Source organism: Lathyrus oleraceus, chromosome 2 (assembly GCF_024323335.1).
Source record: "Lathyrus oleraceus cultivar Zhongwan6 chromosome 2, CAAS_Psat_ZW6_1.0, whole genome shotgun sequence".
Lineage (NCBI taxonomy): Eukaryota > Viridiplantae > Streptophyta > Magnoliopsida > Fabales > Fabaceae > Lathyrus > Lathyrus oleraceus.
This window is the reverse complement of record NC_066580.1, coordinates 216125584-216150170: the sequence shown is the minus strand read 5'-3', so window position 1 is coordinate 216150170 and position 24587 is coordinate 216125584. Positions and strand designations below refer to the sequence as shown.

The 24587-nt window shown below is 33.5% G+C and overlaps 1 protein-coding gene across 1 annotated transcript; it reads right to left on the bottom strand.

The window, feature by feature from the left end:
- Positions 1-1015: 1015 nt before the first annotated feature.
- On the bottom strand, positions 1016-3378 carry LOC127118937 (probable mannitol dehydrogenase). Its single transcript, XM_051049170.1, has 5 exons — positions 3180-3378; positions 2959-3072; positions 1740-2253; positions 1512-1665; positions 1016-1413 (listed from the first exon to the last, which is right to left on the bottom strand). The coding sequence occupies exons 1-5, from the start codon at positions 3278-3280 to the stop codon at positions 1208-1210; spliced, it is 1089 nt and encodes a 362-aa protein (XP_050905127.1). The 5' UTR covers positions 3281-3378; the 3' UTR covers positions 1016-1207.
- Positions 3379-24587: the final 21209 nt, after the last annotated feature.

The window sequence follows — 24587 nt, the reverse complement described above, 5'->3', positions numbered from 1 at the left end:
TCTTTGGCCATGAGACCCTTGATCCAACTCTATTTATAAGAAAAAATTTAAAACCATATTCAACATCTCGGAGTCCTCTTCCATATTTTGTTGCTGCACAATAAAATGCATAAAAATCAGACCCGGTTATCTAAAATCTAATAATCATCCAACAAAAAAAAGAAGATTGCATAAAAAAAAAAGTGAAAACGTGGAAACGTGGTTATCTTTTCAAAAATAAAAAATACATGGACAGATAGGAAAAGGAAGAAGAAAACAACTTTGAATATTTTCTCTGAAATAAAATAATGTGGAAGAAGATCTAACCTGATGATGAAGAAGCTTGAAGAAGAGAAAGAAGAAGAAAGAGTATTGAGGTGATTCTTAAAAGAGGGAAACGGGATCAAGGGTAAATTTCGACTTAGCAGGGGACTTAAGCTCCTTAACAGCAGCAGCCTTTTCATTTCTCTGGAGAAAAAGCACGAGATTAATGTTAGGAAGAACACCACCATGTGCAATAGTAACACCAGCAAGCAATTTTCCAAGCTCTTCATTGTTCCTAATAGCCAACAATTACAGCAGGCTTCAGACCTACAGGTGAGGGAGAAAGAGACGGCGGCTATTTAGGGTTTCAGGGGAGTGAGAGATGAGAGAAATCGGGAGTGAGAGAGAGAGAAGGGTGGGATATGAAGAAAGAGAGAGAAGTATGAACTGGAAGCGTGTGTTTGTGTTTTGAATGGAAATGAAAATTTAAATTAGTTAATGGGTGTGCACCATTTGTCAAGAATAGAGAGGCAGTTTTAATTGTGACATTTGTTAATTATTGAATCGTTCAATTGTTAGTGTAAATAAAAATGAATGGAAGGGAAAATTGATAAAATCATACAATATTATTTTAAAGGGTTGAAAGTAAATTTGTTAGAAAAGATTGATACCCCTAGACTTAGACTTTATTCCTAAGGGTCTTGGTTTGGTCCCCTTGCATTCTTTTATCTCTTATTTTCTTTTGTTTAAAAAAAATTAATAAAAAAATTGATAAAATGAATAATGTAAAATTTTATTAAAAATAACACGATTAAACCAATGGATAATCGTGTTAACACACGACATAGAAAATGACATGACAACAATATAATAAAGATGGAAACAAAAGCCTCCTTGGCAAATTGCACACTGAAAGTTTCATCTGTTCTCCCTTGAAACATTCTACGAGTATATCCTGCAAAGATTAAGAGCTTGGTTTCAATGTGTTTCCGATATCAATCACAAATCTATATCTCACATCTCCTTTAGCAAGACGCTCCATTGCAGTGTTAACATAATCAATCGGAACAACCTCAATATCAGGTTTCACATAGTGTTTAGCAGCAAAATCAATCATTTCTTGAGTCTCCTTTATCCCTCCAATCATACTCCCACCTAATAATTTTCTCCCTGCCAATAACATGAATTAACACAGTGAGCAAAAAAAAATCTATGCATTTTATCCTAAGCCATTCTATAATTTATGAAAATACTTTTCATTTGCTTACCTCCAAGTAAAGCATATACAGGAAGATCTACAGGCTTTACTATTACACCAAGCATAACAAGCTTTCCATGAGATTTCAATAAACCAATCAGTGGTAAGATAGGATGACCAGCTGAAACTGTGTCAATAATACCATCCAAAGTACCCATTGCAGCCTACAAAATGATCTATAATATTAGTTTTTCTATTATGCATTTCACAGTTAACTGAATAATATATTCTATTGTACCATCAACTGATTCGGGTCACGGCTTATCAGAAATGAATCAGCTCCTAAGTGTTCTATTGCTTCATTTTCTTTGTTAGGCGAAGTACTAATTACAGTCACATTAGCACCAAACGCTTTGGCGAATTTCACAGCCATATGGCCAAGTCCACCGAGACCAACAATGCCTATACGCAGACCAGGTTTGTCGAGTCCATAGTATTTTAGAGGACTATATACTGTTATACCAGCACATAGGAGAGGACCAGCAATATCAAGAGATAAGCTATCAGGAATGAGGACTACAAAATGCTCGTCTGCAACCATTGAGTCAGAGTAACCTCCATATGTGACAGTTCCATCACGATATTTCCCACCACAAGTGGTTGTATACTTGGGGCAGTAATTTTCAAGATCATCATCACAATTTTGGCATGATCGGCACGAATCGATCATGTAGCCCACACCGACATTGTCTCCAACTTTAAACTTTTCTACCTTGCTTCCCACCTCAGTTACTACACCCACAAGCTCGTGCCTGTATATGTTACATCATTAACACAAAATGAGAAATTATATGCTATCTTCTCCCTTATTTTAAACACTTTATTTTATATAAGTTTGTTAGACGGAGTTAGATCTTACTAGTAAAATCTTTGTCAAAAAATGAATGTATCTAAACACATATATACATCTTAACAAAGATAAATTTAGCAAGATGGGACCATCATATCTAGGGTTCAATTTCGACTTTGTCATCTTGGATTCAATATACAAGTTTATCACCGAAAGCAACACATTATTATTATGCATGAGTCTTTGAACTGTCGGTAAAAGATCCACCACCTATAGTCCTAGGAATCCAATCATACCAAATGTAAATAATACAAAAGCATGTTGATTGTCCGAATACCCTTTTTTGATATTTTATTTGAAACGATTTTGATAGCGGTTAGTCCATTTAATTTGAAGTTTTCTTGAAGTCTTGTATTGTCATTGTCAATTTAAGTACAATAAATATAGTGCATACGGTTTTTGAAAATGAGATCTGAGTCTATAAATAGATTTCACATAATGTAGTATTAAATTTGTCTATTTTGCACAAATAAACATAAAATAAAGAGTTAATTAGAGGTGTTTTTTTGTGTAAAATTAATTAATGCATCACAAAATTTAGAAAGGTTCAAATGTCTTTTTTCCCTTTATAAAATTAACTGAAATATATAGAGTTCAAAATTCATACCCAGGAACAAGTGGATAGATGGAAGTTCCCCATTCATTTTTGGCCATATGAAGATCAGAGTGACATATCCCACAATACAACACCTTGAATGCTACATCTTTCTCACCTGTTTCCCTACAAAAAATTGATGCACCAAACTGTAACTAATTAATAACCAAAGCAAAAAATAAGTTTCTAGAAAAATGCATTAAAGTAATGAATGAGTGATAAGTGAAGTGAACCTTCTGGAGAAATTGAAAGGGGAAAGAACACCAGAAGGATCTCTAGCTGCCCATCCAAAGGCCTTCTTAGGATGCTCTACTACTCTACCTTCTGCTGCCATTTCAAACTGATGATCTGCTCAAAATCAGGATGTGTTATTGAGTATTTATTGAGAAAACAGTTGAAGCATTGAGTTATGGATATTATTACGGGACCTACTTTATAGATGAAGTATTTATAAGGGCTGTCAGGGTTGTTGTATCATGTGCCCACACATGATGAGGAGATGAGATAACATTGGGATGTGTTCCGTTTTACTCCTATGTTTTATATTTGGAGAGGTTAAAAGTGATTATAGAAGGAATAAATTAATTTTAGTACGTACTAGTATTATTCTTTTATAAGAGAATTGATTTTGGCTTTATAATTTTTTTATAAACAAGAAAATTGTATTAATGGGATATAATGGGTATTAAGCCCTAATACAACAATAAGAGGCAGCCCACTAAACTGAGTTAATACAAGCTATAGGATTACAAAACCAGTTCGACAAACTAGATATTTCAGAGTTTATTTATCTAGCACTAAACCAATCCCACGAAAAAATTTGGTAGTGTTTACAATTTCCTTCACTCATAGAAGATCTCCTTTGAAAAGAATATTATTTCTAGCTGTCCAAATACTCAAAGAAACTGCAAACTAAAATAACAGCCGAAATTTCTTCTTAATTTTTCTTTCAAGAGCCTTCCAAAGCTGAGCAAAAGGTCTAGAGGAGAGGAGCTTATGGAAAAGAAAAGAATACGACCGATTACCTAAGGAAAAGGTTGAATTCAATCATGAATAATGTTTCAATGCGATTGATTACCTAAGGAAGAGATTGAATTCAATCATGAATAATGTTTCAGACCCACACCCTCAAACATATCCGTCCCGTCCCGTCTCATTTTATTGTAGGGACTGAAGCTACCAATAGATGAGGAATTCAATCATGAATAAGCCGATTTAATTGAAAATCCGTTAGGATCATACAACCAGATAAAATAATCTGCTAAAGCTGAAATCAAAGATGTTGTGGTTAGAATGCTATGAAGCTCTTCCCACTCACTCCTAGTGTCCACCGAAAAAGGAGATACAATTTCAAAGTTCAAGCACCAAGAGCCATTGCGCCACAAACTGGAATCACTTACTTTGAGCTTAAGATGCTTAACAGTCACAAAATAGATAGGGAGCAAGGAATTGAAGGATTGGGACCCAAGCCATCTTTGCCTCCAAAAGTCAATCTCTAAACCCAAACCAAACTTGCATGAGATACTATTGTCAAACTAGATTTCTAATAAATTATAGTTCTAAATAAAGTATTACACTTAGTTTTGGAGCCTAACATACTATGATTTTCAACAAATAGAAACCGGTTATTAAACCAATCTATTTAGAACTATAACTTATTATAAATTTTGACGTAGTATATTTTTAACAATTCCAAAATCAAAATCATATTTGTAAACCTATATGACAAACAAGATTCTCAAAGATAAGATATTTCTATATTTATAGAGCTTAAAACAAAATTATTCTGGCCATGCGAAGTAAGTCCGATTACCATCAGTTCGGCGAGAAAATCACGATTAATCGAAAATTGGAAATTGTAGAATGCAATAATGGACTTGAGCTTCCGGTATGGTGGAAGAGGGATTGACATGCAAAATTAACACTTCAACACTTAAATCAGTATGAGAGTAAGATGAATGAATGACGTTTGAATTTGAATCGTACCTAGAGAATGGTGTGCTTCATCCTTATATAGTAGAGTGACTATAACAACTTGTTTGACATTCATGTGTGGAATGTGGGGATCCGTTAGATGGATCCTAGATTTAGATTTTATGCCCTCTAACTCAAGTTAGGATATTGTTCAACAGGTGAAATGATGGATCACTGTATTCTCTAGGTCGCGGTCCTTAGGACTTTTGACCGGACCAAAACAATTTCCCTAAAAAACTTGTCTTTGCTCTGTAGGGTGAGGGCTTTGTTGCATTTGTCTTTATTGTTAATCGTAACCCGAGCTGAGTGGAAAGTCAAGATGTGACATCTCCGTCATTGGGAACATGTGTTTTAAATGTGCCTAATACTTTAGATATCTTTTCATATGCCCTATCACGACGACCTTTGGAAACTAGAGTACTTAAGTGTTTTTTAAGACGATATGGACTTTTGATAGTGTATATCATCTTTCTTTCATTAAGACATTGCACGATCTTTGTAGAATCAATTACATAGTTTTTTTTTGGTGTTACCTTTGTTGTTCTCGTCATCTTCATTTCTACAACATGATGTTTTATCAACAGATGGAAGTGGTGTCCACCATATGTCAAAAATTGAAAGAAGATACTTTTGTCTCCTGGTTAGATTCCGCAATTTTGACAACGGTTTCTATCTTTGCTCGTGAAGGTAGTCTCGAAATAGCGCTTCATGACGCGGTTCCTTTTTTTTAACAAGGGCGTAATGATCCCTAAGGAAGAAAAAAGGATTTGTAGTGAGTATGAAGAATGCAATATTCCTTTTTATGAGTGCGCTTTTTCAATTCTAGGTCTTTGTGTGCCCTTCAAAAGTTTTGAAATAGAGATTTTGAACCATCTAATGATTTTCCCTTCGTAGTTGAACCCTGTGAGTTGGTGCTTTATCAAAGTCTTCCACTACTGGTGTGACTATCGGTGAGGAAAGTCATCTTTGTCACTTTTCTTCCACCTTTTTAGGATACAACATAACTCAACGAATCAGGCGCAGGGTCATGGCTTAATTACACTAGAGTATGTTACCTGGTATTTTGAAGTGTATTATTATGGTGTGAAGTGATAACATGTAATTTACACCACTTAATTAACTAGATTCACATTTGTTTTAGAGTAAATTCATGCATTTTTGTGGTGTTATGCTGACTTTCTACTGTATATTTCAGGTACTTATCATTAAGAGGTATATGAGCTAAAAAACGAGAAAAATGATGAAAATGGTAGAATATTCCAAGTTTCTTGCTGTCATGATAGGCTCAACCAAGTCATGACGACCGTCATGCAGTCCTAGGGGCCAAAGTGTTAGCCAGGAGTCAACCAAGCAGAGAATGAAAGTCAAAATACCATGACGGGTATAACGTCAGCCCAGCTGAAGCCCGTCATGGTCCCCTTTGGAGGAGTCATGGTGGGCTGACCGTTAGCTTAGCTGCCGCCCGTCATAACTGTGATGGCCAGTTTTCTCGCCCACGTTCCAGCAGGCGACTTTCTCACTTTCAGCATTATCTCCAATTATTTGGCACAAATTTAGAAGTTTCAGAGCAAACTCCAGGCTATAAATATGATCTTATTTCATTATTTTTGGGATCCAAGCTTTGTCAGAGCCTTAGAATTCACTTGTAAAAGCATAAACAACTCACATTGAGGTGTTTATGCACTTAATTTCATGAATTTATTTCAAAAAATTGTTGTTGCATTTTAAGTTTAGAATTGCTACTATTTCATTCCTGCAAGTTTTATTTTGTTGTTGTTTCAATTCTAACCGATGTACCAGATAAAAGTCTTCCTTCGGAGCAATTTTATATGCAAGTTTTAGCTTTATTTCATCAATCCAGGTTCTTTAAGTTATTATTTTTTTATTATGTATGCTATGAATAGTTGCTTTTTATTTACTTCCTTTAATAGGTCTAAGTAAATATGCCGAGTCCGAAATGTGAGGAGAATCATACCGACGGGACTCTGTAAATTGCGTGCACAATAATTTTGTAGTGAGAATAATTTTGGGTTTTGAAAATTCTATTTTTAAAGTTGAAAATTTACAACGAAAGTAGAAATACTATGATACCGATTTCGACTCGAAAAAGCGAAAACGGTATATGAAGAAAATTCAAATTTTAATTTTTTAATACAGCAAAAGCGGTTTCTAAATTTATTAAGAAACTACGAAATTTCAAAAAGGGATTTTAAACAATTAAATTGCATCACGGAAAAGCGAGCGTTTATGGTTTTAAATCTGGTACGGGACACGCGAAAACGGGTGGTATCTTTAAGTTAATTTTTCTATTAAAAATATTTGTCTCCTTAAAATAAAGTGTTTCAATTTAATAGACAACGGTAATTAGTAACTGGTTTTGATGGGATTTATAATCTTTTATATTAAAACTGATAAAATTGTGCACTTGCAGCCCTATCAAGATTTTGGCACCGTTGTCGAAGACCAATTTCGTCAATATCGTAGTTCCATTATTACAAGTATCGTTAATCCTACAATCTAGGCTAATAACTTAGAATTAAAACCCTTTCTGTTTCAAATAGTACAACATAATCAATTCTCCGTTAAAAATCATATATCTTCTGCGTGCAACTGTAGAGACTAATCCTTTGAGTTGGGTAGGACCATAATAGATGACAAAGCTTTCCTTCAAAAATATTTAGTATTGATGTAATACTTAAGCTTTTTATTTTAACATAATAAATAATAGTTATAATTATATATATATATATATATATATATATATATATATATATATATATATATATATATATATATATATATATATATATATATATATATATATATATATATATATATAAATTCGTTTTAAACTCTATGTTTATTTAATGTAAGATTTGAAATGTTTTCAATAATCATATGATTCATGAATTACTTATTTAGATCTATGGTTGGGTCTAATGTCTAATTGTTTTACTTATGTTGAAGTTTTTTGTTTGACACTTCTTATTGAACATCGACAAAAGGAATAAGGAAGTAAAGATAGTACATTAATTACTCTTATTGTAAAATTAATAGAATAATTAAAACCACTTCAATAGAATTCACAATTTAATCACTCCAAAGTTTTTTAATGTGTGAAACAAAGAAGAATGACAATAAAAAAAATGACCTCAAACAATAAAAATAATAATAGGCGAGAACACATGAAGTTTGTTTATCCAATACATAGATCAAATCGATCTACATCGGGGGAGAGAACAGTTCTATAATTCACCATATTTCAAAAGTTATTATAAGAGATTACAAATGAGTTATAAGAAAATAGTCTTCTAAGTTACCAAGAACAAACCCTACTTTTTACTTAAATATTTTCCAATCTCTCTAACTCTAAATATAAGAATCACACAAATCCAAAATATTTTAAGTGTTTATCAATCCCTTATATATCCCCAAAATGCTGTCAAATCCCAAGAATATAATTCTAAAGAATTACCTTTTGTTTTTCATTAGAATTTCTATCTTATGTCATTGGTCTCTCTCTCAATAAGAAATGAGATAAACAACCATATTTATAACTAACAAAACATTAACCGACTTAAGATATTACTCATTAACGAACCGCAAACAATCATGAAATATTTTAGTATCGAAATATGTTAGTTTTCCTTCTCTTTTCTCACTTGAGATTTTAAGCCATATTACAACAATCTCCACCTTGACTTGAAACCGTGGTGATGCCAATTTATCCATCAACCACCTTGCTATTTTCTATCATATTGAAACATTATTCAACAACTTCGATCAAGCTCAAACCTTCCTTAAACCTTGATCTCGCTACTTGCATCCACTTTCTTCCGATCACCTTTTTCTTCCTAGGTAACCTAACAAACCCACAAGCATGATTCTTAAACAATTTTTGACTCCATTTTCTTTCAAATGCCTCTACACACCTTTCTTGAGTTATTATTTCTTACATATTCATTTTCCACCATACAAAATATATTTCCTTTATCTTCATTAACTTATGGATTAAAGGCGTATTACAACAATTCTAACATGGTGGAAGTATGTCTTACCATTAAGGGAAGCAAAGATCAACATCATAAAAGGGGTGGTTTTAGCGGAAATTCTTTTGACATAGTCCTGACTCGTATATCAGATTTGGAGCATTGGAACAATCCACTTTTCATGAAAGTTATTTTGGCTCTACAGTCACACCTTGTTCTATTGTGTTAGATTCCAAACTAGATATTTTTCAAAGATGGTAAGGTGAGCATTAAATACGGTCAACAAGGCAATATCAGAATAATTTATTCTACAGATATGTCATATCATCATCTACTCAAACATGAACACCAACAATTTTAGTATCTTTATAAGCTTCTTTTTGAACCCGTGATACAAATGGGGATTTATTCTACGTGAGGTTCATATTAGTTTCCATTTTACTGTTTTATCCTTTTATATTGAATCTATTAGCCTTTTACTCTTTTTAAATAACAACATAGTAAATTTTACAAACTTATCAACAAATGAGGTTTAGAAGAATTCAAATATATTTTCTTAATAATATGATATTTTGGGAATGGTTTAACATGTTTTGTAGGTTGGAAGAATTCAAAAAAATGGCAAAAAAAAGAAACAATAAAAGTTTTTAAAAAGATTCACAAATTCTATTTTTCAGTAAATTTTATATCATGTATGATATTTTGACCATATTTAGAGCATTGTAATTTGATTGATGTAAATTAACGGCAAATTAAAACTAACATCAAGGTGTAAAAATAATATGAAGAAGTTAAAGGCTAAATCAGCTTTTTCTCCCATGTTCAAATGCGTTTCCAAACTTGTATGCCTGAATCAAATGCCCCTTAACACGTTTAGGGCTTACCAAGGCAATTTTCCTCTGTCCAAATGCATTTCCAAATGCAATTAGCAGTGTTTGGATGCCTTGATTTATTCCAAACGCCAAGTTTCCTATTTAAATGAATGAAAACTTATTTTCACGGTTACTCTTGGACTTTTACAACAAAATATCATCTTAGAGCAAGATAAACACGATAGGAACGATGAGAAGTATTGATAGAACAAATTCATCCATTAAAACTTCCTTTATTGTTTGTTATCATTGTGTAATGTTTATGAATTTTATATTGATCTTTGTAATGACTAAGGGCCTGTTTGAAATGCATCTTAAAAACTCTTTTTTAATTTTTGAAAATTTAAAATTTAAAAACTTGTTTGAATATAATGTTTTGCAAAAGTGTTTTTAAAAACTCTTTTCTATTTTTTCAGTTTTTAAAAGCAAAAAAGTGAAACAGTTTAGTTGTGTTTTGCTTCTTACTTTTTAGTTTTTAGTATTATAAAACTTGAAGAAAAAACATAGAAATTTATAATTTTCATTAATAGTATTAATGTAATTTTAATAATTTTTATATTTTAAAAATAAAATAGAAAAATGTATTTGAAAGAGTATGTTATTTCTTTTATTTATGCTCTTTTTATGTATAAGTAACCTTTTCAAATATGTTTATTTATTTTACTTAATTTTTTTTTGCGTTTCTTAATTATTTTCACTATATAATTTTTTTTTCTATTAAACGTGGAATCCCGTTTTTTACTTGTTTTTTTCTTATTATTATTACAAACAAGTGTTATGTGATTTGTAAAATTAAAAATTGATTTAACCCAATTATTTGTATTCGACCAAATATCAATTAATTTTCTTAAGTTTGTAATATTTTATACAATAAAATAGATTTTGAAAATAAATGACAAAACATGCATTTTTATTCTCTTCTTAAAATACTATTAAAAGATTAGATTATCAAACAAATTTTTTCATTTTCATATTTTCAAAACAGTTTTTAAAAATTAGTTTATCAAACAATTTTTTTTTTAATTTTCTTCTTAAAAATAGTTTTTTAAAATAGATTTGAAAAACAAATTTTAAGAACTAAAATTGAAAAGTGTTTCAAACAGGCCCTAAGTATTTTATTCGAATTTGATTTATTTCTATTTAAACTTATAATGCCTCTTTGATTCTTTATGAATTTTTATACGGTTACCTGTTAGAAAGAAATTTCAATAGTTAACCCTTGTAAGGAATATTCTTGATTAGTTATCACCTAGGTCTTGGGATATCAACTAGAAATTAAATTGTTCTTCATAAACACATGCTTAGTTTTATCTACAATTTCCTAATAGCCATATGAATTAATTTAAAATCAAAGATTTATTCGCTAAGGAATTTAGAATAGATAATATAGAGAATTATTAATCATTAGGAATAAAACTTAGTTATTAAAATGTTAATTTAGGGCCTGAGACCCTAAAAATTTAGGGCCTTAGTTATTAAAATGTTAATTTAGGGCCTGAGACCCTAAAAATGTTAATTTAGGGCCTGAGACCCTAAAAATTTTATTGCACTGAGACCAGAATTTTTATTTCTGTTTTATTATAATTAACACGTCTCGGCTAATTTATCTTTTGACACATAAATTGTTGGAAGAACATATGTGCTAGGCCTAAATAAGCCCAATTATGAAATAGGAAGAAACGGAAGAAACAAGTCACCAAATAGAAGATACAAAGACAAAAGAAAAATAGTAGTAACTATGGCTAAAGACCCACCATCAGTTGTTGAAAGATTCCTAGGAGATTATATATGGAGGAAGAAATGCACAAGACAGTAGACTAAAAATAGTAAATTTATCGGTGAATGTACCTAACTTACAATTCAACCCAATAATGCTTCATCATTTAGAGAAGAAACCTCTACATGTAAAATCCATAAAGATGGCAATAAACATTTACAAAAACTATTGAAAATAAGCTCAACCCTAAAGATAGAGAATGTTTCCTTTTGCTCTAGTAAAAGATGTTGAAGAATGACTTTATTCACTTCTGACAGATAGCATTGTGGATCTATGTGTTTGCAGATACTGTCAAGTTGTCAAGTTAATTTTCAATTGATCTTTGTAATGCCTAAGTATTTTATTTCAGTTTAATTTATTTCTATATGAACTTAATTCCTCTTTGATCAATTGAGAAATGTTATATGGTTATCTGGTGGAAAGGAATTTCAACATATAATGTTTGTTAGGAATTAAGAATATTTTTTATTAGTTATCACCTAAGCCTATGGATATCAACCAGAAAGAAAATTGTTCTTCATGATTACATGATTAGTTTTATCTACAATTAACTAATAGCCATATGAATTTATTTAAAACCAAAGGTTTATTCGCTAAGGAATTAGGAATACATAATATAGAGAACCATTTGTTCTTGCTAAAAAACATTAAAAGGAGAGTCTAAAATGAATGGTCGGAGTATCTCTGTTCGCGTTTTTAGTCTTCCTTCTATCCTCCGAATATCCTTCTATTTATAGGTCTCATTTTCTCTTTTTAATCAATTCTCCTGTCAATAACGTCTGTCACCTCTTATAATTATCCTTTAATGTCTGCCTCTTCAATAATTATAACTCCTTGTCATAATGTATCATTTTGTAATCATCTCTGATAACCTTTCAAATGGTGTTTGGGCCTTGTTATCGGATTCGTTTTGTTATCGCTGGATCATTCTCGAATTATGAGAAGTCGACTCTGGTTATCCTTCCTTGTTTCCAAGTAGAAGATCTGATGCCCTAGTCGGATTCTGATTGATGGATGACAACCCCATAATCCGAACTCTCAACTTTATTCATACTCGGTCATCCTGCCAACTCGGCATAAAAAAATTCATGTGCTTAAGTAGGCTTCATTGATCTCATACCTCGGTTGGTCAACTAATTTTTTAGGATGTACACAATTAATCATTAGGTACAACTTAGTTGTTACAAGATCAATATAGGATAGAAAAAGGATTCAAGATCAAACTATCATCCCTAGCATACGCGTCTCATATTATTTTCTACTCCATTAAGTTTGTTCTAATTTTACTTGTTGCAAACAACCCAATATTAAACCCCACAAATATCATTGTGTTCAACTGAGTTTAAATCAAACCCTATAATATAATGATATCCTCAAGATTAATATTTTGGGATTTTTTGGTATTACTACATTCGGAAAAGTTAGCACACTTGCTAATTCACCAATCAATCTTTTGGCGTTGTTGCTATAGAGTGCCGAAGATTAAAGAGTTTACAATTTTTAGTTTAGTTAAAATTTTCATGCCTAAAACCAATTTTTAATATTTTATTATAACTGACATGTTTCTGATACTTGTATGCGAAGTGAACTCTCGTCTAATTTTTCTTTTGATCCAGAAATTGAATGAACATTACATGCCAAGCGTAAACAAGCTCAGTTAGTGAAGCAAAAAAAAAGGACGAAACAAGTTACCAAACATAATATAGAGATACAAAAGAAAATTAGTAGTAACAATCGCTGAAGATCCACAGCCAGTTGTTGAAAGATTCCTAGGAGATTATAGAGGAAGAAACACACAACAATATATTGATAATAGTAAATCCATTGGTGAATGTACATAGCTTTCAATTAAACCAACAATGCTTTGTTAATTAGAGAAGAATAATTTCAAAGGTAAAATCAATGAAGATGCCAATAAACATTTACATAGATTCCTAACAATGAGCATAACCCTAAAGATAGACAGGCTTTCTAAAGAAGGAAATAAATCGAGAATGTTTCCTTTTACTAATAGAAGATGTTGAAGAATGATTTTATTCACTTCTGAGAGGTGGAATTATGGATCGATTTGCTAACATGTACTATCAAGGTGATCCAAAGTGTGAAGCTAGTTAATAACAAAGCTGCAATAAACTATTTGGTTTTGATGATGACATCGCCTGATATCTAAAAATATCTTGTGAAGTCATTATCTCTTAAAGTTGGATAAAATAGTCAAAGATGCTCAAGATCTTTTTATAAAGATATAATTTTAAAGATGCTCTTAAAGCTCAAGTCATTTATTTGATGTCAACACCTGATATCCAATGGTGTTCAAGTGAAGACTTATGTTTCAAGGTTTTACGGTGGTTTAGTCTCTCAACTCTCTGATGATGATAATGAACCAATGTTTTTCAAACATCCATAATTCACCCCTTATTATGTACGAAGTCTTATGTCCAACTACTGGCATCAGAGCCTAACTCCTATTTAAAGACTACTTGTATCAGGAAGATGGAGATTTCAAACATTTATTCTAACAAGAGAAATTTCCTAATCACACATCCACCGTTCAATGTTGATATAATTTATTTATGGAAAACTTGATTTAAAGTTTTCGTTGAGAGTATTAATCTTGAATTATGAGAATTATGACCAATGGTCCATTTATCCCCACCTATTATAGAAATGGTGAAGTAGTAGATAAACTTTTTTCCTTTTGATCAAAGAAGATAAGAGAAAGTTCAAACTTGATTTCAAGGCTACAAACTTTTTTATTATGGCTTTAGGTGAAAATCAATTCCTTTATGTCCTTAGTTTTAATTTTGCCAAGAAAGTGTGAGACACTCTTGAGATGGTCTATGGAGTATCTTCAAGCATCAAACAAGAGAAAATGAAGACACGATTCCAATAAGTTGAACCACAAGATGAATGCTAATGTTATCTTCATAGGTGGTGTTCAACCATTGGTAACTTTGAAGGACATGTTATAACCTTTGTAACTAACAAATATTTAATATTTAAGAATTTGAATAAGAAATCTGATGTAATCCTTAAATCGAGAGATGTAAGTATTTATGATTTTCAAGAAAAATCTTGGAGGAAATAAATCATCGAGAAAAACTTAACAAGTTGATTTAACTGTTGAAAGATGAAAAATTGAGCTTAATAGTTCTAGAAGAATCATTATAAACTTCATAAAATAATTATTTTGAAGAAGAAGAAGAAGAAGAAAAGTCAACTCTGGTAGTTTCATTTGAAAGAACAATCTTGGTAAATGAACGATCCTTAGAAGATTTGTTGTTCGATAATAAAGAAACTTCATCAAGGATAATATTTTCTTCAATCACTAAAGAAGATGAAAAAGATTCATCCAGTGGAATCTTTGAAATAAGAAACTAGGAAGAAGAACAAGAAATATCTTTAGAGCTTCAACATCTAGAAGAACTCTTGAAGAATCAACTTTTGATAGAGTCTTTGAAGACCATTTATATATCTTATCTGATGAAGAGGATGAACATGTGTGCTTGAAGGTCTCTTATGAAGAATATGGTTGTGAGGCAACTCTATCTTACAAGCAATTATTTAAAATTCTAAGTTAATACAGGAGTATTATAAAATGTAAAAGAGAGCAACATATATCTTAAAGATTATATTGAGTTTCTAGAGAATAACAATGAAAAGTTAAGGTATGAAATTCCTAATATTAGAAACCAAACTAATAATTGTGAAACATGTGTTTCTATGAAAAAGGAGGTGATATATTTACAAGAAACCCTAAGTCAATTAACTAAGGGGAAATAAAACATGGATATAATTAAATCAAATTAAAGGAATTCCTCGAATAAAACTGGATTAAAGGTTCCAATAATAGGAGGAAATTGAATCGTTTTGTATATAAATGCTCTTTCTGTAATAGGCTTGGACACTTAGAGTTGTTTTATTATGGTAAATTAAAAAGGTCTAAAGGGAATAAGACTAGACCTCTTAGAGCTACTAATGTACCAAGAACCGAAAATATTTGGTTACCAAAGGTGAGAATTTAATTTGTTATGTAGGAATTTTTTACAGCTTTACTGACACCTTAGTGCAAATTAAATGAAGTTGTGCAAAGAAATTGTATACCCTTGAGTATACAAAAGAAGGTCTTTCTTGATGGCTTCTGATGATTATGTTGCTTGTGATGGTCCTAATGGTCATGTAACCTCTTAGTTGTTTAAGGTGATAAGTCTATAATGGATTCATAGCTCTTGTGGTTTGAACCCACTGTCGTGTTAAATGATTCATAGGGAAGAATTTATGATGGTGGTTTATCGTTCCCTCGAAAGGGGGATTTTTCTCATGTTGAGTTGAGGTTTAAGGTGGTACAATTTTTAGAGGTTGAAAAATCAAAAAACTCTAATTAACCCTTTAAATAAGTGGTTTATTAATTAATTATAAATATAACATATTTTTTTCTAATATTTTATTTGAGTTTTGAGCATTCTTGGAGACTTGGGTGAAATTTGAATGACAATGGGGTGCAAAAATCAGAATGCCAAAGTTAAATCTCAACTCAAGGCACAAAAGACCAAGAAAGTTGAAAACAAGGCAAACAATCAATATGACAAATCGATTATAGGGTGTATACGTTTCAAATTTCAATAAAGATAATATTGTATCTTCTACTTAAAGGCGATGTAATTAGAGCATTAATGAAGAATGCGTGACATCTTTTTTGGTGGCCAATAATCGATTATATTTTTTAAAGTTTTGTTTCCAGTCTTTTTTGGTCAAAATCATCATGGATTTCATGAATATTTCGCATGCTCAAATGATCAAAACCATCACTATAAATAGGTACTCATATTTCTTTCTTTTGCATTCTCTCTCTCTCTCTCTCTCTCTCTCTCTCTCTCTCTCTATATATATATATATATATATATATATATATATATATATATATATATATATATATATATATATATATATTATGGTCGTCACTACTTGTTGTTACTACTATCATTTTGCTATGGCTCCATTAAAGAGTGTGTCTATTGGAAATCCACCCTCAATAAATTCTCCCATAAAAGGGTTCTCATAAAAGAATCCAAAAGGTTTGTCCAACCAAAAGGTGATTCAACCAACTTGTATGAAACCAACGTTTCTTAAAGAATTCATACCCTATGTGAATATTAATAGAGGATTTCTTAGAGAATTCTTAACAAAATCTCAGATCAAATATTTTCAAGGCTTTTTATAGAGTTCTACTAAAATCTCCAATTTGAAGGTCTAACTCTCACAACTCAGGTAAAAAAGGGTTGAAGTTAGCATCAACACAAAAGGGTTTAGGAAGTTGTTTGAGTTGCCCTTCGTTGGAATATCCTACAACCATGATGTGTTAGATGATATGCATCAATCTATAAGAGGGGGTGAATATATCCCTAGTCTTTGAGGATATTTAAGTTCTTTTGCCACAAAAGGTACTTTTTTGGGCATATGTTGCATGAACGAAGTATAGAGAAAAGGAGCACAGCATAACAAAGTTCCACCCCTCTTTTCATGTCGAGTGTGAAAGGCATGGTAAATGTCAGCCAAGAGAAATGGTACATGATTACTAGAGAGAAAGACTTCTACGACTACATGATCCACAAACTTTTCAATTTTTGGGAAGAGCATAATCCCATGGAACAATAGAGCCAACACATCACAGAATGCCTTCCAATTTCCTTCTTTCTTGAACTTCAGAGCTAATTCTTCCAAGAACCTCATGGCAAAACCTTTGACACCCCCTTTCTCGATCCAATTGGCTAGTGTAAGACCCCAATTTTGTCCCTAAGATCCCTCATGGCATCATATCATAACATTGCATTGCTTCAAGGATCATTGGACACCTTGCTTCCTTCCCTGTGGGTGGGTTATCTCTTTGAGAGTGATTCTTGATCACCAAGCATGTTTGCATTTATATGTCATTTCTTTTCTTTTAATCACTAACCAAAAAGTACAAAAATATGTCATTAACCCTTTGTCTTGCAGATGAAGCAATAACAGGTCAAGGCAAATCAAAGGCATTCATTGAGCAATAGATGGTGGTCATTCTTGAGATTTGGACCCCACAATCATTCACAAGAGTTCATATGAGTTATGATGTCATTTTGAAGCAAAATCCCAAGTGGTAGAGGCTTGAATTTCATCAGAACATCTTCAGATCATCTGAAGACCCAGAAAGTCAACTGCAAAGTCAACTGTGGATTTGGAGGTGGGAAGTGACTAGAGATACTTCATTCATGTTCAAACAAGTCTCATTTGAAATTTCAAACACTCACATTGAGGAATTTGAGGTCCAGTCAAAAATTTCCCAAAATAGCAAGTGACCTATAATTTGAACTTTCCAAAAATGGAAGGATTTTGGACCAACTTCAACTTAATATTACATCATCAAAAAAGCTTCAAATGAAATTTTGTTGAACATGAAAGTTGTAGATCTTTCTCTCCCATTTCCAAAGAGTCCAAGATCATGAACTTCTAATGTGTGGTTGAGGAGATATGATCCAATCATGGCAAAGTGTGCTTGAAAATTCAAATGGGCATATCTTTTGATTCAAAGCTCCAAAATGAGTGGTTCTTTTTGCAATATTCTCCTCATGACTTGTAGTTTCCAAACATCTCATTACATGGCTTGAATTCCTCTTGCATGATCATGTGCTCACTCATGAAGTTTTTGAAAGGAAATTTCATAAAATCATTTTGGTGGATCATATGCATACAAAACCATTTCTAAAGCTTGCATGGAGTAATTTTAAGTGATTTTGGGCCTCATAGTGGTACTGTTCACGCATGCATGAAGTGCATGAGGTGAAAAACCATTTTTGTACATACACCTCATAAGTTGCTAATCTCATTTGCATTTAGCTTAAACCTGATTTCAGAATCATTAGCAGGACCTATATATTGATAATCATAACTGTTTTCATCATTAACATTCTTTTCAGATCTGAATTTCAAGAATCATAAAAAAATTTCTCTCAAAATGTTTTCCAAATTCTTCACATAAACACTCAGTTTCTTGCATTATTCTTGGTCCTGGTAAAGATTAGAGTGAGATTGCACGTAAATCTTGGAGCATTCATGCCATATTTGTCCATACTCGAAGCTTGAAGCATCCATGGAGTTTGTAAATTGAGCTGGTTTCACGTGCGCTTAAGCTTCAATCTCTTCACCAATTATCTCAACAAGCATTGTAGAGGATTTCTGGACCATCACAAGCCTTGAAACGAGCCAAATCCGAATTCTGCACTTCAAGAGGTCATAATTCGCATCTCTTAATTTTAAAATCCATTGCTATGTTGTTGTAGATCTTGATGTCCTGATGAATCTTAGCTTTGAATCGTGTAATTTGGTGTCCTATTGACTGAGTTAGGGTTGATTAAAGTTTCATGCATGAATGTTATCTTGTTCGATTTGATCTTAATACATGAAGTTAGGCTTAGCTATTCATTGATCCATGATCTCCTTTGAAAGATCTACGTGTTGATGTGCTTAATTTTGATTTCTGGAGAAATATTTCTGGACGTGCATGAACACGTACACTGTTCATCTTCTTCCTCATGAAGAAGATGAAGTTCATGCTTTAGGCCATGATTTCCAGCTTCAGCAACGCTTCCTGGTTTATGTCCACGCTGTGCTAGGGCTTATTTCTCATTGGTTGTTCCCGTTGCCTTGTAAGCGAAACGATTGGCTTACATTTGTTTGACCGAGCGCTGACTGGCCACGTCGTTTAATGAAACGACGCGTTTCATGCCCAGGCGCGCATTTCACATTTGAATGGATACAGGCTTCGATCCTTGGCTCGTGCATAAATTCAAATACTTCATCATTTATTCATTTTCCCTCCATGAACCATGCTATGTGCTTCACATGTTTTTTTTTTTTCTCAACTTGTAAATTGCATAACAATTTGAAATTTGATCCAAAAAATACCTGGTTTTTTGCATAGTGATCCTTGAGATGTTTATTTTTAATCATCATAATTTCCAAAGTTGTGCGTGGCTGAATTTTATTTGGTGCTTGGTTATGTGAGCATGTATGCATATTTGACCTTGCCTTGCTTATCTTGTTGTGAAATGCTCAAAAATAATCCAATGAACTTGAAATTTTGCATGTTGATTCTAGACACATTGCTTGACATTTTGGTTTTGGTTTGACATTTTTCTCAATTACCATTTATGTTTTATGCATGTGCTAACTTGGTGTGACAATTTGTGTCACACCTTTTGATGTTCAACTTGTACCATGTGATTTCCATGCTAAATGATCTCCAATTCTTCTGATTTTTTGTGTGATGGATGTTGTGGATGTCTTGACTGTGCATGAATTTTTCCAGATTTATTTGAATCATTTCTGTTTTGATTTGAATTTTTCATTCATGATGATCACATATGAGCTTTGAAATTGCCTTTGAATTCACTTGATCATGAAATGCTTTTGGTGATTGATTTTGATGTGAGACCTTTTGGAATATGTCAATATGTGTTTGAAGTTGCTTTGTGTTAAATTTCAGCTCCTGTTTTGAATTTTTTCTCCATCTTTGACCCTAGGCTTTGACCTAGTGGTTTGTTGCTTACATTTGAGCTTTGATTTCAGGTTTAATCATCCAAGTTCCATAGTTGATGATGCTTCATCATGTGAATATTGATGTTTGCTTTTGATTACTAACATTTGTGTGTTTTGTAGGTTGATGCTAAGTCATTTGAGTTTGCCTTATGGCTTACACATTTTGTACATTGGGATTGTCTGTTGCTTATTGACTGTTGTCTGTTTGTCTGAGTATTGTACTGATTTGTTTAGTTGTTTCCATAGGTACTTAAGTTGCTTTAAGTTCATTTTGAACTTTGCTTTGCTTGGTTGCTTAACCACTTAGGTATAATCTCTAATCTTCATGTAGTCTGGAAGACCTACTGTTATTGGTAGGCACCTGTCTGAAGCCCTCCTTAAGAGGCAATGTTTGTGCTTGTTTAACTTTGTGCCAAGCAGGTAAAGTCCTTTTATGAGGCAATTGGCAGATAAAAGAGATGTGTAGTCCATCTCCTGCTATTCAGTGTGTCATTCACCTTGCTCACACCATGTGTTGATGCATGGTGAATAATAACCCAAGATCTTATAGAGTCAATCATTTGTGGAGAAGAGTTCCAACTTTCTGAACTCCCACACTTTCCATTGATCAAAGCTCTCCCTGACCAGGGATAAAAGCTATGAGGCACACCCCTCATCTCCATTTCATCTGCTTCACCCTAACTCTCAATGTTAGGGTTAAGAGCTCAAATTACCCCATTCCAGTTGGCTGTAAAGCCTAACCTTGCTTGAGCCTAATTGATTGTGTATAGTGTATGCTAATTGACTTGTTTGGCTGCTTACTTGATTCATCTGTGCATATTTGCTTATGTGTGCCTTTGTGCATTTATCATCATTGCTTGTATATCATTTCATAATCATTGTTCATATCTTTGTGACATTTTGTTTTGTCCATTGAGGAGTCAATTGTAAGTCCAGCTATTGGCAGTTGTTTCCTATGATTTGGAGGGATTTGGAACTAAGACCATTCATTGGCATTCCTTTCCTTGGAGTCGAGTGTAAGACCATTTATTGGCAACTTGTTTCCTCTTGCTTATTGCATTTGTTATTTGTTTCTTGTGAGGAGTCAATTGTAAGTCCAGCTATTGGCAGTTGTTTCCTATGATCATTCCTTGGAGACTAGTATAAGTCTATTGATTGGCATCTGGTATCCCTGTTTTGTTTTAGGAGATTGGTATAAGTCCATTGATTGGCATCTGGTATCCATGTTTCATTTTGTTTTAGGAGATTGGTGTAAGTCCATTGATTGGCATCTGATATCCATTTTGTTTTAGGAGATTGGAATAAGTCCATTGATTGGCATCCGGTATCCATTTACTTTGTTCATCTGTTATTTGCATTGTTTCCTATTCCAAAGGAATCACTTGGATCATCTACATATGATCTCAAGAGGTGACCATCTAAGAAGTTTTACTTCCTTAACCCTCCCACCTTTTTGTGTTAACCTAAGCCTGAAAGCTATTGTGCAAACATTTTTCACTTCTTTTCAAATTAGAAACCTAGGCCTTAAGCCCTTGATTTTCAAACTTCATTTTCATAATACTTCTTTTGAATTGAATTCTAATCATACTTTGACCATTTTTTGTGAATAAATTCTAATTGATTAATTCCACTCATTCAATTGTTTTGTGGCTCAAGTCCACTTTTCTTGATAAGTTTTCATACATTAGCCATAGGTTTGATTTATCCTAGTTGGTTGATGTTAATCTCACCTTTTGTCCTTAGTGATTGAATTGTAAGACTTCCTTGCTTATTATAGGGTTAACCCCTCACTAGCAAGTTGAAGCTTTTCTCACATGGTGGACTTGTGGTTATACAGGTTGAGTTTTCTCCCGTGGATAACGAAAGACCTTAGGGCTTTTGTTTTAAAATCAATTCACTTAATTTTGGAAATCTTTTAGCCGAACTACGGCGTTTTGATCCTTACTTTCCATGGAAAGGTACGTAGGCAACGGGTTCATCCGTTCAAACACAAAAATAATAACTTGTACATTCTTTTCCCATCCCTTCAATCCATGTTTGCACAATAAATATTTCATAAACAAATAACATTTCATACAACAAGTTGTGAAAAGGGCTCCCTAGGAGTACCTAGGACGTTTTGGGTGCATAACACCTTCCCATTGCGTAATTAACCCCTTACCCAGATCTCTGATCTTTTCATTAGTTTTCTATGTGTAAAACTTCTTAGGCTTTTGTTCGCTTTTTAGCCATTCCTTTGGATAAATAAAAGTGTGGTGGCGACTCGATTCTTTGTATGCTTTGCTTTTGATTTAATCAATAAATCATAAAGTGACGAATACACCGCTACAGAAAAGTGGCGACTCTGCTGGGGAACTTTCCTTGGTGGTTTTGCCTACTTTTCACCCTTGTTGTTTGATATTGTTTATTTGTTATATGACATATTTTTGTATAATTTGGGATTACTGTATTGATTGTAATGATTGAATTGCTTGATATACAATTGCTTGTTTGCTTGGTGATCTCTGTGAGATGAGTTCTATACCCGAACTCGAGTGCACCTTAGGATAGGAGAATGGCATAGTCTCGTCGACTTGTGTGGAGTATTCCTTAGCAAGTTGACTTGCGAGTCCATTCACTTGGTGGAGGTCATGTTGGATTAATAATGTCACACAAGTTATTTGTGGTTAGGCATTATTCTTTCAATCGTGTGCCTTAGAAGCCAAGGACCTTAGTTTACCAAGCCCATCTTGGCCTATTTTTAGGACGTAGTGCGGAAGTCGTTCAGATGTAAGATCTGATGCGATTGTCACGCGATACTACACTCATAAGAGTCTCTCTTGAGAATATTTTTGGAATACGAGTATTCGTTCCTCCGATAATATTCGAAAGATGGGATGATGACTATGGGAACCTCTTGTAGAACATGTTCGGCAGGTTTAAACCCTAGTACACTCCCTTTGGGTGGTTCTTAACCAAGACTCCATGCTCGTGACTCTCAACAAACCCGTGATTCATGGTTGAGTCGTTCAGACATCCTTAATATCAATGGAACTTGGGTGTTGATAAGGTGAAAACCATAACCCACCAAAATGGATGATTGATATTAAGGATGATTGAGTCGGTTCATGTATCGTTAATATCAATGGAACTTGGGTGTTGATAAGGTGAAAACCATAATCCACCTAAATGGATGATTGATATTAAGGATGCTATGAGCTTTCCCATGACCTTTGTCTGGTGTGATTTGCTTGATCCTTGAGTGTGACTGCTGCGTTCATGCATTCATCTGCATTCATGTCATCAGAAAAATGAGAAAATTTTCAAGGAACTTAAAGGGTTTATTTGCAAAATTTTCAGACATGGAAAGACCAAAAAGGCATACAAAGAAGTACAGCTTTCGACAGCCCGATGTGAAAGAGTTAAGGAATCTGACATCTTATGTATTAGATCCCTTGGGTTTCAAAGCTCGTTATGGGAAGCTTCTGCCTCTGTTGACTACTCAGGTTGATGAAGGGTTGATGAGTACTTTGGCGCAGTTCTATGATCCTCTGTATCACTATTTCTCTTTTCCGGACTTTCAGCTGTTGCCTACGCTTGAGGAGTATGCTCATCTTATGGGTATTCCTATTCTGGATCAGGTGCCGTTCAGTGGCTTAGAGAGTATTCCGACTTCTCGAGAGATCGCAGACTTGTTGCACATAGATGAATCCCTGATTGAAGCGCATACGACCACCAAAGGTGGAATTCGGGGTCTTCCTTCTGATTTCCTCATCGCTCAAGCTACCGTTTATGGGAAGGCCATGAGTGAGGATGCCTTTGAGGCCATATTCGTGCTGCTCATCTATGGTTTGGTATTGTTCCCCAACATCGACAAATTTGTGGATGTGAACGCTATTAGGATCTTTTCTGTTCTTAATCCCGTTCCTACTCTATTGGGTGATACCTATTTCTCTTTGCATCTGAGGAATGCAAAGGGTGGAGGAGCTATTGTGTGCTGTTTGCCTCTGTTGTATAAGTGGTTTATTTCTCACTTACCGCAAACGGTCGCTTTCAAGGAGAACAAGGGATGTCTACGGTGGTCTACGAGACTTATGTCTCTCACTAATGACGATATCTCTTGGTATGATCGCGTGTATGATACAGTTCAGATCATTGATTATTGTGGTGAATTCCCTAATGTGCCTCTTCTTGGTACATATGGTGGGATCAGCTACAACCCTATCTTAGCACGTCGTCAGCTTGGGTTCCCCCTAAAGGATAAACCTCATAACATTCTGTTAGAAGGTGTGTTCTTTCAGGAGGGTAAAGATCCCCAAGGCCTGAAAGCCAGGATGGTCCGCGCTTGGCGCAAGATTCACAAGAAGGGTAGAAGTGAGTTGGGTCCGAAGAATTGCATTGCTTTGGAGCCTTATACTTCTTGGGTCAGACAGAGAGCATCAGAGTATCTTATGCCATATGATTATCCGAGACCTACAC

Excerpts from the sequence above, each read along its gene's own strand:
- LOC127118937 (XM_051049170.1), bottom strand. The coding sequence starts at position 3,280 with ATGGCAGCAGAAGGTAGAGTAGTAGAGCATCCTAAGAAGGCCTTTGGA. Across the intron at positions 3,073-3,179 it reads CCTTTCAATTTCTCCAGAAG|GGAAACAGGTGAGAAAGATG; the intron begins GTTCACTTCACT and ends AATTTTTTGTAG. Across the intron at positions 1,414-1,511 it reads TGTATATGCTTTACTTGGAG|GGAGAAAATTATTAGGTGGG; the intron begins GTAAGCAAATGA and ends TGTTATTGGCAG.